Source organism: Palaemon carinicauda, chromosome 16, assembly GCF_036898095.1.
Source record: "Palaemon carinicauda isolate YSFRI2023 chromosome 16, ASM3689809v2, whole genome shotgun sequence".
Taxonomy (NCBI): Eukaryota; Metazoa; Arthropoda; class Malacostraca; order Decapoda; family Palaemonidae; genus Palaemon; species Palaemon carinicauda.
Genome location: NC_090740.1, coordinates 28,147,670 through 28,162,034, shown reverse-complemented (window position 1 = coordinate 28,162,034; position 14,365 = coordinate 28,147,670). Strand labels below are relative to the sequence as shown.

The 14,365-nt window shown below is 35.9% G+C and overlaps 1 protein-coding gene across 8 annotated transcripts in view; it reads right to left on the bottom strand.

Annotated features, from left to right (window-relative positions):
• mv (lysosomal-trafficking regulator mauve) overlaps positions 1-14,365 on the bottom strand; it is a 388,598-nt gene that overhangs the window by 175,782 nt on the left and 198,451 nt on the right. For all 8 annotated transcript variants that reach the window (XM_068389706.1, XM_068389704.1, XM_068389709.1 and 5 more), the window contains exons 11-14: positions 6,130-6,239; positions 4,896-5,124; positions 2,736-2,850; positions 2,430-2,530 (exon numbers count right to left, since the gene is read on the bottom strand). In XM_068389706.1, the coding sequence (XP_068245807.1) occupies positions 2,430-2,530; positions 2,736-2,850; positions 4,896-5,124; positions 6,130-6,239 (555 nt within the window). The remainder of the gene's footprint in view (positions 1-2,429; positions 2,531-2,735; positions 2,851-4,895; positions 5,125-6,129; positions 6,240-14,365) is intronic.

Below are 14,365 nucleotides of genomic sequence, written 5' to 3'. Positions count from 1 at the left end.
GGAACTTCAAGAACTAAGAGAATGCTAGCTAATATCAATTAGACAGGGGGATCACTTTTAGAAGGTTTCAAAGAACAGTAAAATAGAAATAAAACTCCTAGTCACACCTTATCAATCATTTGCCGATAAGAAAGTTTACTATTACCTACAACTTCAGTACAGTAGTGTGTTTTCTATTTGAAAGTAGTCTTTGTTAAGAAAGAATTAGAAGTTCCCTAACAGCCCAAGCAAGATATGGTCAAAATTGGGTCAACTGGCCACTAATTACAATAATTCCTCTGATTATTGTTTCAGACACCCTGTTATATGTACAAACACATAAAAAATCTACTGGAATCTAAGCATGGGAACATTTGTTTAAATCGTCATGAATATACGATACACAGAATTCATGACAAAATCATACAATATGTATCACGCATTCATCGATCATTTGAGACTATTGAAAACACATAAAACAAAAGAAACAAAAAACTTAAGGAACTGAAACCAAACACCGATACCAAGAAGAGACAAACTGTACTAGTGTCACATGTTAACACGAGAAAAAAAGGACTCATGAAAGAAACATCATATTTTACTATGTCGCATGTCAATTTCTATCATCGCTTTCCAGGTCACACAAATCGATGTTGGAGATATTTGAACAGATACCCTTTCATTGTCCACATGCAATTTTACATGGTAATCCATTCTTTCAACAAGATCATCAAAGTGTAGAACACCCTGTTTTATAGTTACACCTGATAATCTAAGAAGTTCTTGAGGAGCTGGTTTCAAATCTGTGGTGTGAGGAACCATTCCCCAGTCACAGACTTTCCATCTCTCCACTCTGTTGGGAACATGGTGTCCATACCAAGACACTTCTGTACTTGATGGTACTCTCTCAAAAAGTGATATTTGAGTGCAGCAGATGTTGGGGGGATTGACCGGGGTTCGCTACTGGAAGTACTGGTGGTTGTTTTCACACAAAATCCCCTGTACCGCAAAGCAACCATTGTCTCTCCATCAGTCCCATTATAGAGTAACATCACAGCTCTTTCCCTTGCAGTGATGATTGTCTTTAGTCATGGTGTTCCCAAGGAAAACTTGTGCTTGGCTAACGAAAGTCTTGTCTTTCATTTTATTCAGAGCTGCACACTTTCCAATTCCATGTAGCCTTGAAGTGGTATCACATCCCAGGACAGCATGAAGGAATGGTATGTGATCACTTACAATCTCGCCAAGATTTTCTTGGGTAGATTTAATGTTCCATGACCTGGAGGACTTCTTCTTTAGAGGGCTTGAACAACAAGTTGTGAAGTGTGACTTTGCCATCATAAGAGAAGAACAAGCAAATCAGTGCCATCTCCTACCAATATGTTCTCACACCGAGCAGCAAAAGCAACGCAGTTTGAACGATCAACAAATCTGCATCTCCTGCTGCATGAACCTGGCAACCACTCCACAGTGACGTTGTAATGTTCTGAAAATGCTTAAGTATAAAGCTGTTAATGTTAATAATTTGACTTTCAATGTGTTAATGAATTTTACAATACCATTGTTAGAAAATTAAATCAGAATATTCATCAGAACATGTATGTGCCTGCTGCCAAGGTTCATCATGACTGATCACAAAGTCATAAAAACGCTTGCAGATAACAAAAAAAAAAAAAAAAAAAAAAAAAAAAAAAAAAAAAAAAACACTTAAGGGAGACTGTGAGTAGCAGCTACAGTATCTCCACCTGTAGCAAAAAAAAAAAAACCTCACAAAGGAAGGAAAAAAAAAACTACAGTATTATCAAGACTGCAAAAATATGCTGAGTCAGCAGTTTCACGTTATGGCTGAAAAAGAGTTTAATAAACTTTTACCATGTCATCTCCATTGCTTCATTGACAAATATAAACCACAAACAGAAACTATTGCAATTAGTGGCTGGTCTATTATTATCTTGCCTGGACTATAAGTCAACAATAACAAATATCCAAGGTAGGTTTTGTTAGTTTTCATTCCAAAGTTTTCTTTTAAATCACCTTCAGAATTTCATGCACAAAATTCAAAAGATTATTTATAGATTTAATTTTCTATACACTATTTATACAGGAGAATATGAAAATTGGAGGCTACTAGAACTAGCAACTTATATATACTAAAGCAGATGAGGCAAAATAGAAAAAAAAAAAACTGTAGTCATATTGTGACACAAAATACTGTATAAGAATCCTTAAAAACGTTTTGGTGACATCAATGATCAGAGTATAGTACTGATTACTAAAATTTTTTACCAAAAATCCTATATACTAATCTAAATAGCCATTTAAACCTAACAAAAGACTCAAATAAAAAGTTGCATGAAGTCCCATCAACCAATGGTAAAACAGGGTTACATGTCTAAGATTATCTAAGCATACCCTCACCTGAAAAAGTGGAGTTTAAAGGACTAACTTACGTGAGAAAGATCCACATCTGACAGCAGTATTGAATCCACTTTCTGAGCCCCAACTCAAGCTGGACTGTGAAGATGGGCGCATTTTACTTTCAGTAGCTGACCTGTAAATTGTACCTAATATTAATCATTTCAATGGTGATTGGGTAATTCTGCACCAAATAAACAACCAGTTGAGTAATGGACAAATGTAAATAAAAAATGCAAAACATCTCAAAAAAATTTATCTAACGATTATTGGTAAATTTACGTTACTGTAGTCTATTCTGTGTTATCAAAATATATCATATGACTTCCCCATACACATACCTGTCCCGTATACAGAGCCATGAGGTACAGGCCAATCCAGAATTATATGGTGACCAGTCTAATGTACGAGGTACAGGACACACTACACAAGATATTGCAGCACAAGAAAGGATGCCTGTCATACGATTAGAAAAAAATGGTAAAAATGAGGTCAAAACATCACAAGCTTTAAGTAGATCAGAAATTGAAATATACCAAGACAAACATAAAATAAAATACGATATCTATTTCTACTTTATCATACTTTCCCCCAAGGTATGACAAGGGCATACTTTGTAATTACATTGTACCTAGCAAACCATGGCAAATAATCTAAATATCAAAACAAAATATGTTCATCTAATTCAAATTCAGACAATGTAACCACAGACTTTTCATAACTTCCATTTTCCCCTAAAGTATTTTGTCTCTGAATTATAAATTGCATTTTACTGAAATTATGGTACCTATAACCATGTTAAGAGGGAATTTTAAAAACATTATCCTGAATCTAAAAAATAAAACCTCTAAATTCACCGGTGAAGAGGGCATATGCAAGAGGCTACCCATTTGTAAAGATATCCTTTACTCTTTTAAAGTGCTAAAGTGCTGTTTCTTGCTGCCATAAGGATTCTAGTCTGACAATAAACTTTATTTTATTCCCTAGCCAAAGTAAGGTAAAAAGGTACATCGCAGATTGAATATGCGTTGTTGAAAGTAGAACAGACTCATTTAAGTATGAAGTTTAAAATTATTCTGTATGGAATTATAAAATCGAACAATTAACTTGAAACCCAGTAACAAAAGGCGTAGACATACTACGTTAGCTGCCGAGTGGTCAAGGAGTGACACAAATTCTACCAAACAATGTGACCATACACAACCTCAATGAGTTTCAAAACATTTATGTGCAATGTCAGACCTGTGATCCTAAACCTCAAGAGTAGTCTCGCTAAAGGGTAAATAATCAGGTGAAGGTAAAACCACCTGCCCTTAAAAATTTACATCTATTGCTCCCAGTTGATATCTCCCTTGAAAGCTTTTTAAAAAAAATGTGTTGAAGACTCCAAAGTGATGTTAACTTGCTCCAAAAACAATTGTAACAACTGTATCTTTTATTTACGGCCAAACTAGTATATGGAATCTACAAAGTACAGGAGGTCTTTGTTATATGTAGCCAATGACAAGGGCCAAATGACTATGGTAGCCTACCACTTATCCAAAGTCACATTCCCTTTCTCTTTTACAGATATGAAGAGCAGTGAATTTCTCACAGCATCAAATTTCATACCTTTTAAATGTGGACCATAAACAGTAGACTGAATTCCAGGCTCGTAGACTTTCATACACTAATAATTTTCAAGTAGTAATTCTTTTCCCTCCTTCCAAAGTTAATTCAGCTTTCTTCTATAATTTTCTAAAATGTCAGCAAATAATCACCAATACTTTAAGACCTATTTATGTGTGATTTCAGAATCTAATAACACGATTTACACATTAATTTACATAACTAGTATTGCTACCACTTTTATATGAAAACCCCATAATTGGTTAACTATTTTAAATTTTGCTCTACACTTTATTTTGCAATCTAGGATACTCTAGAATGGTGGCTACTACAAACCAGTGAGAGAAAATTATGATGCCATATAATACAGTTTCCACATTGAATAAATCAACTTCTAAATTATCATCTCTAAAATTACTGGAGAAAATAAGTTTCAACTTTTTGATTCCCATAAATCAGGAATGAATAAATCAGTACCCAAAAAACAAACAAATCATTGAAGTAACAGAAAATTTGTTCTGCTCACATACATCTGCCTTCTCATTGAATATTGGTATAACATATTTACAAGAATAAAAGATCTACATTATACACATTCACAAGGCTATAAAACATAACCTACAACCAAAGAGATAATTATCCGCCCTAAAATTACTAGAGAAAATTAGAAAATTTCAACGTTTCCATTCCCCTAAAACATGAATGAATACATCAACACCCAAAAAGAAAAACAAAGTGACACCCAACAGAAAACTTATTCTGCTCCCATATATCTGCCTTCTCATTGAATATTGGTATAACAGATTTACAAGAATAAAAGATCTACATTATACACATTCACAAGGCTATAAAACATAACCTACAAGCAAAGAGATTATCAATTTTGTAATTACCGTGTCTGCAGTGGCTGTCATGGAGCCTGGTTATGGCCTCGACAACGGGAGACGATGGCACCCGGATGTTGACGAAGGATGCCAAGCTTTCCGTGAGCGAATTATGGGAAGCATCAAGGGTCGGGGTGATGGACGCCGTGGGGGCCCCTGGACATGGGTAGGTCAGGGAACATTGGGGTTCCCTGCCACAACCTTCCAGGATGCGCGAAAGAGCCCGTAATAAAATATCCTGGAAAAAAAAAAACAAAAGATGTATTCGTCAACGACCATTGTTACACTGATAAGTCTGAAGAAAGGTCTATATCAATGATGTTACAGTTTTTAAAATATTTTAATTGTTCATTATTTTTCTTGTAGTTTGTTCATTTTCTTATTTCACATCCTCACAGGGCTATTTTTCCCTGGTGGACCCCTTGGGCTTATATCACCCTGCTTTTCCAACTAGGATTGTAGCTTACCTTGAAATAATAATAATAATAATAATAATAATAATAATAATAATAATAATAATAATAATAATAATAACAATAATAATAATAACATATAAAATTCATAATATTATAGCCTAAGCTTCTTCCTCGAAGATGCAAGGACTTCTGAATCATGTTATGATATCTGAAAATGTTCCGTATGAGTTATCAGCCACTTAGTTTAGCCAAGTATGCCAAAGTCTAAATATCAGGAATATTAATTATATCATAATGGTAGACTTATAATATCAAAATAACTGTACTGTAAATTATATCATAATTAGACCTAATTTACAGAATATTGTTTCTTTATTGTAAATTACATCATATTAGACCCAATTTCCAACAGTGTGTTTCTTTGCCGAAATTTCTGTCATATTTTGAACTAATTTACATAATATTGTATAATTACTGTATGTCATACTTAGACCTAATTTACAAAAGATTGTTTTTTTACCTTAAATTATTTTATATTTCGAGCTTACTTATAATAATAGTTTAAATAATCATTAAAAACCGTGCGACTTTTATCTACAAACACTTAAAACCAGTGACCACTTTGAACGAGTTAATTTGAATCACAATTTTTTCCTTATAACTAGTAACTTAAATATTACCAAACGTACCTATAACGAAGATAAATAGGCATAAAAACACGACATTTTTGTAAAACATTCCGCAATAGACATTAAGGTTGACGATTTACTTTAAATAAAAAAAAATATCCGATGGTCCAATAAAAAAAATGCGACTGCATCACTTACCAAAGGAGGACATTTTGATTTGAAGAGAGCTAGAAACTGGGACAATTCCGTGGGCGTTATACTCCACCGACCAACTTCCGCCCACACGCTCACCACCGTCCCGACCAGATCTGAAAAGAAATAAAAGGATATTAATATTCATATTGCAAAACTACGCAATTAAAAATTTACACACACATTAATGAATTGGCACAAAGAATTACCTTAAATGTAACTTGTGGGAGAACTCAGAATCCCTGCTGGATTGTCTCTATTTCTAAAACTCACTAGAAAATGAGGATAAAATTTGTCAGCTAAAGAGAAATAGGTAAGTTGTGTAGGAATAATTATCAAAATCATAATCACTTTTCGTATGATTCTAAATGGCAGCAACGAACAATTAAAGAGATTCTTATATGTCTATCTAGAGACCAGTAATAACTATAACACATATTACAAAATATCTCTTTTGAAAACACAGCTATTACAAAGCGAATGTCTATCTAATCAAACAAGGGTTATGTTTTTTCGCCGAAAGCTAAATACAAGAATTTTAGATATATCGTTGTGATTTCTATATTATGCTACATGACAAATAAACTCAATGACGGAGATATCATTCTATCTTTTAAAGTCCTCCAGAGTCTCTCTCTCTCTCTCTCTCTCTCTCTCTCTCTCTCTCTCTCTCTCTCTCTCTCTCTCTCTCTCTCTCTATTATTATTATTATGATTATTTGCTAGGCTACAACCCTATTTGAAAAAAGTGAGGAAAGGAAACTTAAGGAATATAAAATATTTCAAGAGTAACGTTAAATTAAATATCTCCTATATAAACTATAAAAACTTTAACAAAACAAGAGGAAGAGAAATATAAAATAATAGTGTGCCCGAGTGTACCCTCAAGCAAGAGAACTCTAACCCAAGACAGTGGAAGACCGTGGTACAGAGGCTATGGCACTACCCAAGCCTAGAGAACAATGGTTTGATTCTAGAGTGTCCCTCTCCTAGAAGAACTGCTTACCATAGCTAAAGAGTCTCTTCTACCCTTACCAAGACGAAAGTAGCCACTGAACAATTACAGTGCAGTAGTTAACCCCTTAGGTGAAGAAGAATTGTTTGGTAATCTCAGTGTTGTCAAGTGTATGAGGACAGAGGAGAATTTGTAAAGAATAGGCCAGACTATTCGGTGTGTGTGTAGCAATTGGAAAGTGAACCGTAACCAGAGAAAGGGATCCAATGAAGTACTGCCTGGTCAGTCAAAGGTTTCCATAACTCTCTAGTGGTAGTATCTCAACGGTAGTGTATGTATGTATGTATGTATGTGTATATAGATATATATAGATATATATATATATAGATATATATATATATATATATATATATATATATATATATATATATATATAGATATATATATATATATATATATATTATTATTATTATTACTAGCCAAGCTACAACCCTAGTTGGAAAAGCAAGGTGCTATAAGCCCAAGGTCTCCAACAGGGAAAATAGCCCAGTGAGAAAAGGAAATAAGGAAATAAATAAATGATGAGAATAAATTAACAATATATCATTCTAAAAACAGTAACAGCGTCAAAACAGATATGCCCTATATAAACTATTAACAACGTCAAAAAAGTTATGTCATATATAAACTATAAAAAGACTTATGTCAGCCTGGTCAACATAAAAACATTTGCTCCAACTTTGAACTTTTGAAGTTCTACTGATTCAACTACCCGATTAGGAAGATCATTCCACAACTTGGTAACAGCTGGAATAAAACTTCTAGAATACTGTGTAGTATTGAGCCTCATGATGGAGAAGGCATGGCTATTAGAATTAACTGCCTGCCTAGTATTACGAACAGGATAAAATTGTCCACGGAGATCTGAATGTAAAGGATGGTCAGAGTTATGAAAAATCTTATGCAACATGCATAATGAACTAATTGAACGACGGTGCCAAAGATTAATATCTATATCAGGAATAAGAAAATTAGTAGACCGTAAGTTTCTGTCCAACAAATTAAGATAAGAATCAGCAGCTGAACACCAGACAGGAGAACAATACTCGAAACAAGGTAGAATGAAAGAGTTAAAACACTTCTTCAGAATAGATTGATCACCGAAAATCTTGTAAGACTTTCTCAATAAGCAAATTTTTTGTGCAATTGAAGAAGACGCAGACCTACTGTGTTTCTTAAAAGTAAATTTGCTGTCGAGAATCACACCTAAAATTTTAAGTCATACAAATTTAACGAAACATTATCAATACTGAGATCCGGATGTTGAGGAGCCACCGTCTTTGACCTACTTACAATCATACTTCGAGTTTTGCTAGGATTCAATTTCATACCCCATAATTTGCACCATGCACTAATTTTAGCTAAATCTCTATTAAGGGATTCACCAACCCCAGATCTACATTCAGGGGATGGAATTGATGCAAAGAGAGCAGCATCATCTGCATAAGTAACAAGCTTGTTTTCTAGGCCAAACCACATGTCATGTGTATACAGTATTTAAAGTAATGGGCCAAGAACACTACCCTGTGGAACACCGGATATCACATTCCTATACTCACTATGGTGCCCATCAACAACAACTCTATGAGATCTATTACTTAAAATATCAATAATAATGCTAAGAAACGACCCACCCACTCCCAACTGTTTGAGTTTGAAAACAAGTGCCTCATGATCAACAAGGTCAAAGGCAGCACTAAAATCAAGGCCAATCATACGAACTTCCTGACCACAATCAAGGGATTTTTGTACAGCATTGGAGACTGTAAGAAGGGCATCACATGCTCCAAGGCCTTTTACGAAAACCAAATTGCAAACTAGGGAGTAGATGATTACCTTCAGCAAACATATTAAGACGTTTTGCCAGAAGACGTTCAAATACTTTAGATAATATGGGAGTTATGGAAATTGGGCGGTAATCAGTGGGACTTGAGCTACCACAAACACATTTACATAGAGGAGTAACATTACCAATTCTCCAACAAGTGCTAAAAGCTCCTCTTCTTGCTAACATGCGCAAAATAACAACTTTGGAGCTAAGAAATCTGCTGTCTTTATAAAAAAGAAGGAAAAATACCATTTGGGTCTACACCTCCATAAGCATCAAGGTCCATCGACAGAGCTTTAATCTCACGAGATCGAAAAGCTAAACTAGTTAGTTTAGCCTCAGGAAAACAGGAATGAGGAAGTTCAAGTTTTTCATTACTCTGTTTACTGTCAAAAAACATCAGCCAAAAGGGTTGCCTTTTCCTTTGGACAGTAAGTGACTGAGCCATCTGGTTTAAGTAAAGGAGGAACTGTTGCATCTACACCAAAGAGTGCAGATTTAAGGGTGCACCACCATTTATGTTCCTGAGTTGTACCAGAAAGGGTTTCTTTTATGGTTAAATTGTACTCCTTTTCAGTTGAGGCATAAACTCTCTGAGCAAAAGCTCGAAGCTGAGTATAGTTGTTACAGGTCAAATCTGATCTGTTACCCTTCCAAAGGTGATAGGCCTCCTGCTTCTCCAAAAAGGCACGTCTACAATCATCATTGAACCACGGTTTGTCCTTCACTCGGTACCTTAGCACATAAGAAGGGATACGCCTATCAATTATGTTGATTAGATTCTCATTCAAAGGGACAACAGGATCTACACTACTATATAATTGTGACCAATTCAAGCACAAAAGATCATGCAAAATCCCATTCCATTGTCTGCATGGGATTTCATATAAATTTTACAAGAGTATGATATATCAGGGACAGGCTGCTCAGTCTTCAATACTAATGAAATCAAGGCATGATCAGATGTCCCGACTGGAGAACCAACCTTACTAGTTATAACGCCAGGGGAGTCAGTGTATACGAGGTCCAAGCAATTACCAGACCTTCGAGTAGCTTCATTTATGATTTGCTCACAGCCTGATTCAGAGGCAAGTCTAAAGCTCTTAAGCCATGACGATCAGTAGGAGAGATAGAACTTAACCACTCCCTATATTGTGGGCATTAAAATCACCTACAAAGACAAAAGAAGCCTTTCTATCATCTTCTTGTATCTTAGCCATAATGGTAAGAAGACAATCGAAGATAGAATCATCCATGTCTGGATTCTGGTAGATCTAACACAAATAAAAGTTGTAATGCCTGCCACAAACTTTTATTTCCTGAATTTCATGACATCCACATTGATAGCAGGACTTATGAGAAGCAGGATACTCGGTCCTAATATACACCGCCATTCCCCTGGCCCTAGGGATGGCATCACGTTTCAACATTATTGGCTTCTTAAAACCAGTTATAAGGAGCTCAGATGAGTGCCTCATATTAGAAACCAAAGTTTCGGAGCACAAAAGAATATCATACTGTCTGGACGCAACTGTAAGGTCTTGGATATTTGCATGAAGACCACGAATATTGCAATACAGAAGACGACATTGACGAAATCTAGGACGTACTGGTCCCGGATTTCGCTCAATGTCTCCAGATAGCATAGGAATTAACATAAACAAAAAAAGAGACATCATACTTAAAAACTAGATTAACAAGAATTATAACAAAAACAATATGTACAGAATTATAAATAAAGTGATTGATGACACCCATACACTAGAGTAAAAAGTCGGAAAAACTGGTTAACATGGAGGAGCCGATACACCATGCAAGGCTAAATGACCTCCAGGATCGCCACTACAACTGAAGGGAGGACAGTAAGGATGGTTTTGAGAAGAAAAAGAATCAAAAAAGGAAAAGACAACCTCTTGATAAACCACCAGGCATCCATGGCCCTTCTATTAAGCCTGCTCAACACAACATTTCAAAAAAAACAAAAAGCAGAAAAATAATAATAATAAGATAGAATAGTGTGCCTGAGTATACCCTCAAGCAAGAGATCTCTAACCCAAGACAGTGGAAGACCATGGTACAGAGGCTATGGCACTACCCAAGACTAGAGAACAATGGTTTAATTTTGGAGTGTCGTTCTTCTAGAAGAGCTGCTTACCATAGCTAAAGAGTCTCTTCTACCCATACCAAGAGGTAAGTACACTGAACAAATTGCAGCACAGTAATTAACCCCTTGGATGAAGAAGTGTTTAGTATCTCATTGTTGTCAGGTGTATGAGGAAAGACGAGAATATGTAAAGAATAGGCCAGACTATTCTGTGTAAGTGTAGGCAAAGAAAAAATTAGCCGTAACCAGAGAGAGGGATCCAATGCATTACTGTCTGGCCAGTCAAAGGATCCAATACCTCTCTAGCGGTAGTATCTCAACGGGCGCCTGGTGTCCTGGCCAACCTACTACCTACACACATATACACACTACTTACAACTCAAAGAGCAACAGTAAGAATAATGATGAGAATAACACTAATTCAGAAAAAGAGCAACATGGATACGAGAGCAAACCAATATAGATGATATTCTAACAAGTACGAAAAAGAAATGGACATGGGCAGAACAAATAATGAGAATAACAGATAGCAGATGTATACTAATATTAAAGGAATGGGTCTCTAGGGATTGCAAAAGCAGCAAGCCAAGGAGGAGAAGACGATGAATTGACGAGCTAAGAAAATTGGTGGGGATAGACTGGCATAGAAAAACAATTAACAGACAAGTGGGAGGACATGTTTGAAACTTTTGTCCTGCAGTTTCAACTGATGATGATTATGTCTGTGTGTGTGTGTACGTGAGCTAATGCGTTTTTGTATATACAATACATAAAAATATTACATATATCCCAGTGGGTCAGCTGACAGCTCACCACCTTACCAGTTTCTCACTCGGCCTAAAAAATATCGACAGGAAACCATTATAATATGTTCCATTAAAGATCCCCGAAGTGAGGAAAACCCAAAACCGCACGGTTCCCACCGAAAAAGCCACTGGAAAAACTTAAAAATTACTGTCCCGTATCTTTACCCATCAACCGTTATGATATACGAACATACAAGAAAAAGCCCATCAGTGGGTTTATGATAAAATTCTGTACGTAATATCTTATTCCTCATTTTGTTTCCGTTATGAAAACCATTCTTAAAGTTTGCCATAAAATAATTATTAATTAAAAGTAATATTTCAAACCCAGCTGTGCCAGAAAGACGAATGAATACATGGATGAAGGTGTTGATTTCTTTACCTATTCTTTTCGATTTACGTAATCTTTTTTAGTAGCATCAAAGCCTTGTAATGGCCTCGAGTTACGTTTTTAATAAGGTTGCCAAACACATGCTCTGAAAGCATCTTTAATAATGTAGGTAGTAGGTTGGCCAGGGCACCAGCCACCCGTTGAGATACTACCGCTAGAGAGTTATGGGGTCTTCTGACTGGCTAGAGTGTTATGGGGTCTTCTGACTGGCCAGACAGTACCACATTGGATCCTTCTCTCTGGTTACGGGTAATTTTTCCTTTGCCTACACACACACTGAATAGTCTGGCATATTCTTTACATATTCTCCTCTGTCCTCATACACCTGACAACACAGATTACCAAACAATTCTTCTTCACTCAAGGGGTTACTGCACTGTAATTGTTCAGTGGCTACTTTCCTCTTGGTAAGGGTAGAATAGAGACTTTAGCTATGGTAAGCAGCTCTTCTAGGAGAAGGACACTCCAAAATCAAACCACTGTTCTCTAGTCTTGGGTAGTGCCATAGCCTCTGTACCATGGCCTTCCACTGTCTTGGGTTAGAGTTCTCTTGCTTGAGGGTACACTCGAGCACACTCTTCTATCTTATTTCTCTTCCTCTTGTTTTTTCAAAGTTTTTATAGTTTATATGAGAGATATTTATTGTTACTCTTTTTAAGATATTTTATTTTCCTTTTTTCATTTCCTCACAGAGCTATTTTCTCTATTGGAGCCCCTGGGCTTATAGCATCCTGCTTTTCCAACTAGGATGGTAGCTTAGTAATAATAATAATAATAATAATAATAATAATAATAATAATAAGGTTGCCAAACACATGCTCTGATAGCATCTTTAATAAGGTTGCCAAACATATGCTCTTATAGCAAAATATTTTATTGACAAAAGATAACAAACAATATCAGTGGTTCATTAATCTCTTTTTAGTCCGTCCTAGAATACCTGTAAAATCCTTTGATGCTCTGCAGCTTGTAGAATCTTAATATTTCTACATAAATGCGTAAACTTTTCAGGTAACTCCTATACGCAGAGAAAAAGGATGGCTTAAAATCTTGAGGGCATAATATTGAATACTTACTGTATATAGGCTGGTTTTTTAACAATCTCTCTCTCTCTCTCTCTCTCTCTCTCTCTCTCTCTCTCTCTCTCTCTCTCTCTCTCTCTCTCTCTGCAGAGGTCAATTAACAATTATGTACCCCAGTAATCGTTTAGTTAAACAAAATCACTGGATTTTAGGGAACACTATCATGGATACTTGATCCGTCCGAGAATTGGATACTAATAACTCCGTTTGCAACCTAAGCACGCTGGCAATAATGCAGAGAGAGAGAGAGAGAGAGAGAGAGAGAGAGAGAGAGAGAGAGAGAGAGAGACTCCTTTAAAACAGTATTAGACTACTCCTCACTCAAGTGTTTAGCTATACAGTGTTGTTTTTGTATCATTGGAGCGGAGTAGCAAGGAAAAATAGTGCAAATGGTGATACAAGCGATAGATTTGGCAGAAGTCTTATCCACATAAATAAAAAACAACCACCGACATCCTCAAATAAGACTATTTCCAAGATGGATAACAATTCCAAGATGACGACAAATTTGTTATATATTTCAAATACTTTCATTTCATAAGCCTACGAAAGTTGCATAATGTCAAAACAATGACGGTTAATTCAGATTTTGGCATTCTTATTATCATTGAGAGATAAACTGAACCTATCTTTCCAATGGGCTACCGAATGGCCGCCATACTTCAAAATTGATACAAATGAATATATTTCTTGACGGATACCAACACGTTTCATATATCAATTGATTTAATTAGGTGCAGCAGCAGAAAGATGTGCAGTCAAGTCCACGGCATTCCTTCTTGCAATCACACTTATTCAATTTTTGGCAAGATTTTGCCACAACTAATCTACCCAATACAGAAACCAATCACCATCAACATGTTGCCATCCCCAGTGTCTTGGACAGGGCAACACTGGATAATATACTAAAGGCAGTCAAAATGTATCCTGCACGAAAGGCACCTCTCTTGTAGTGCTCTCTAAGAGCAGCCCTTGTAGTGGGAATGCAATCGTAAGCTCTTTGCTCCCTTGAAAAGA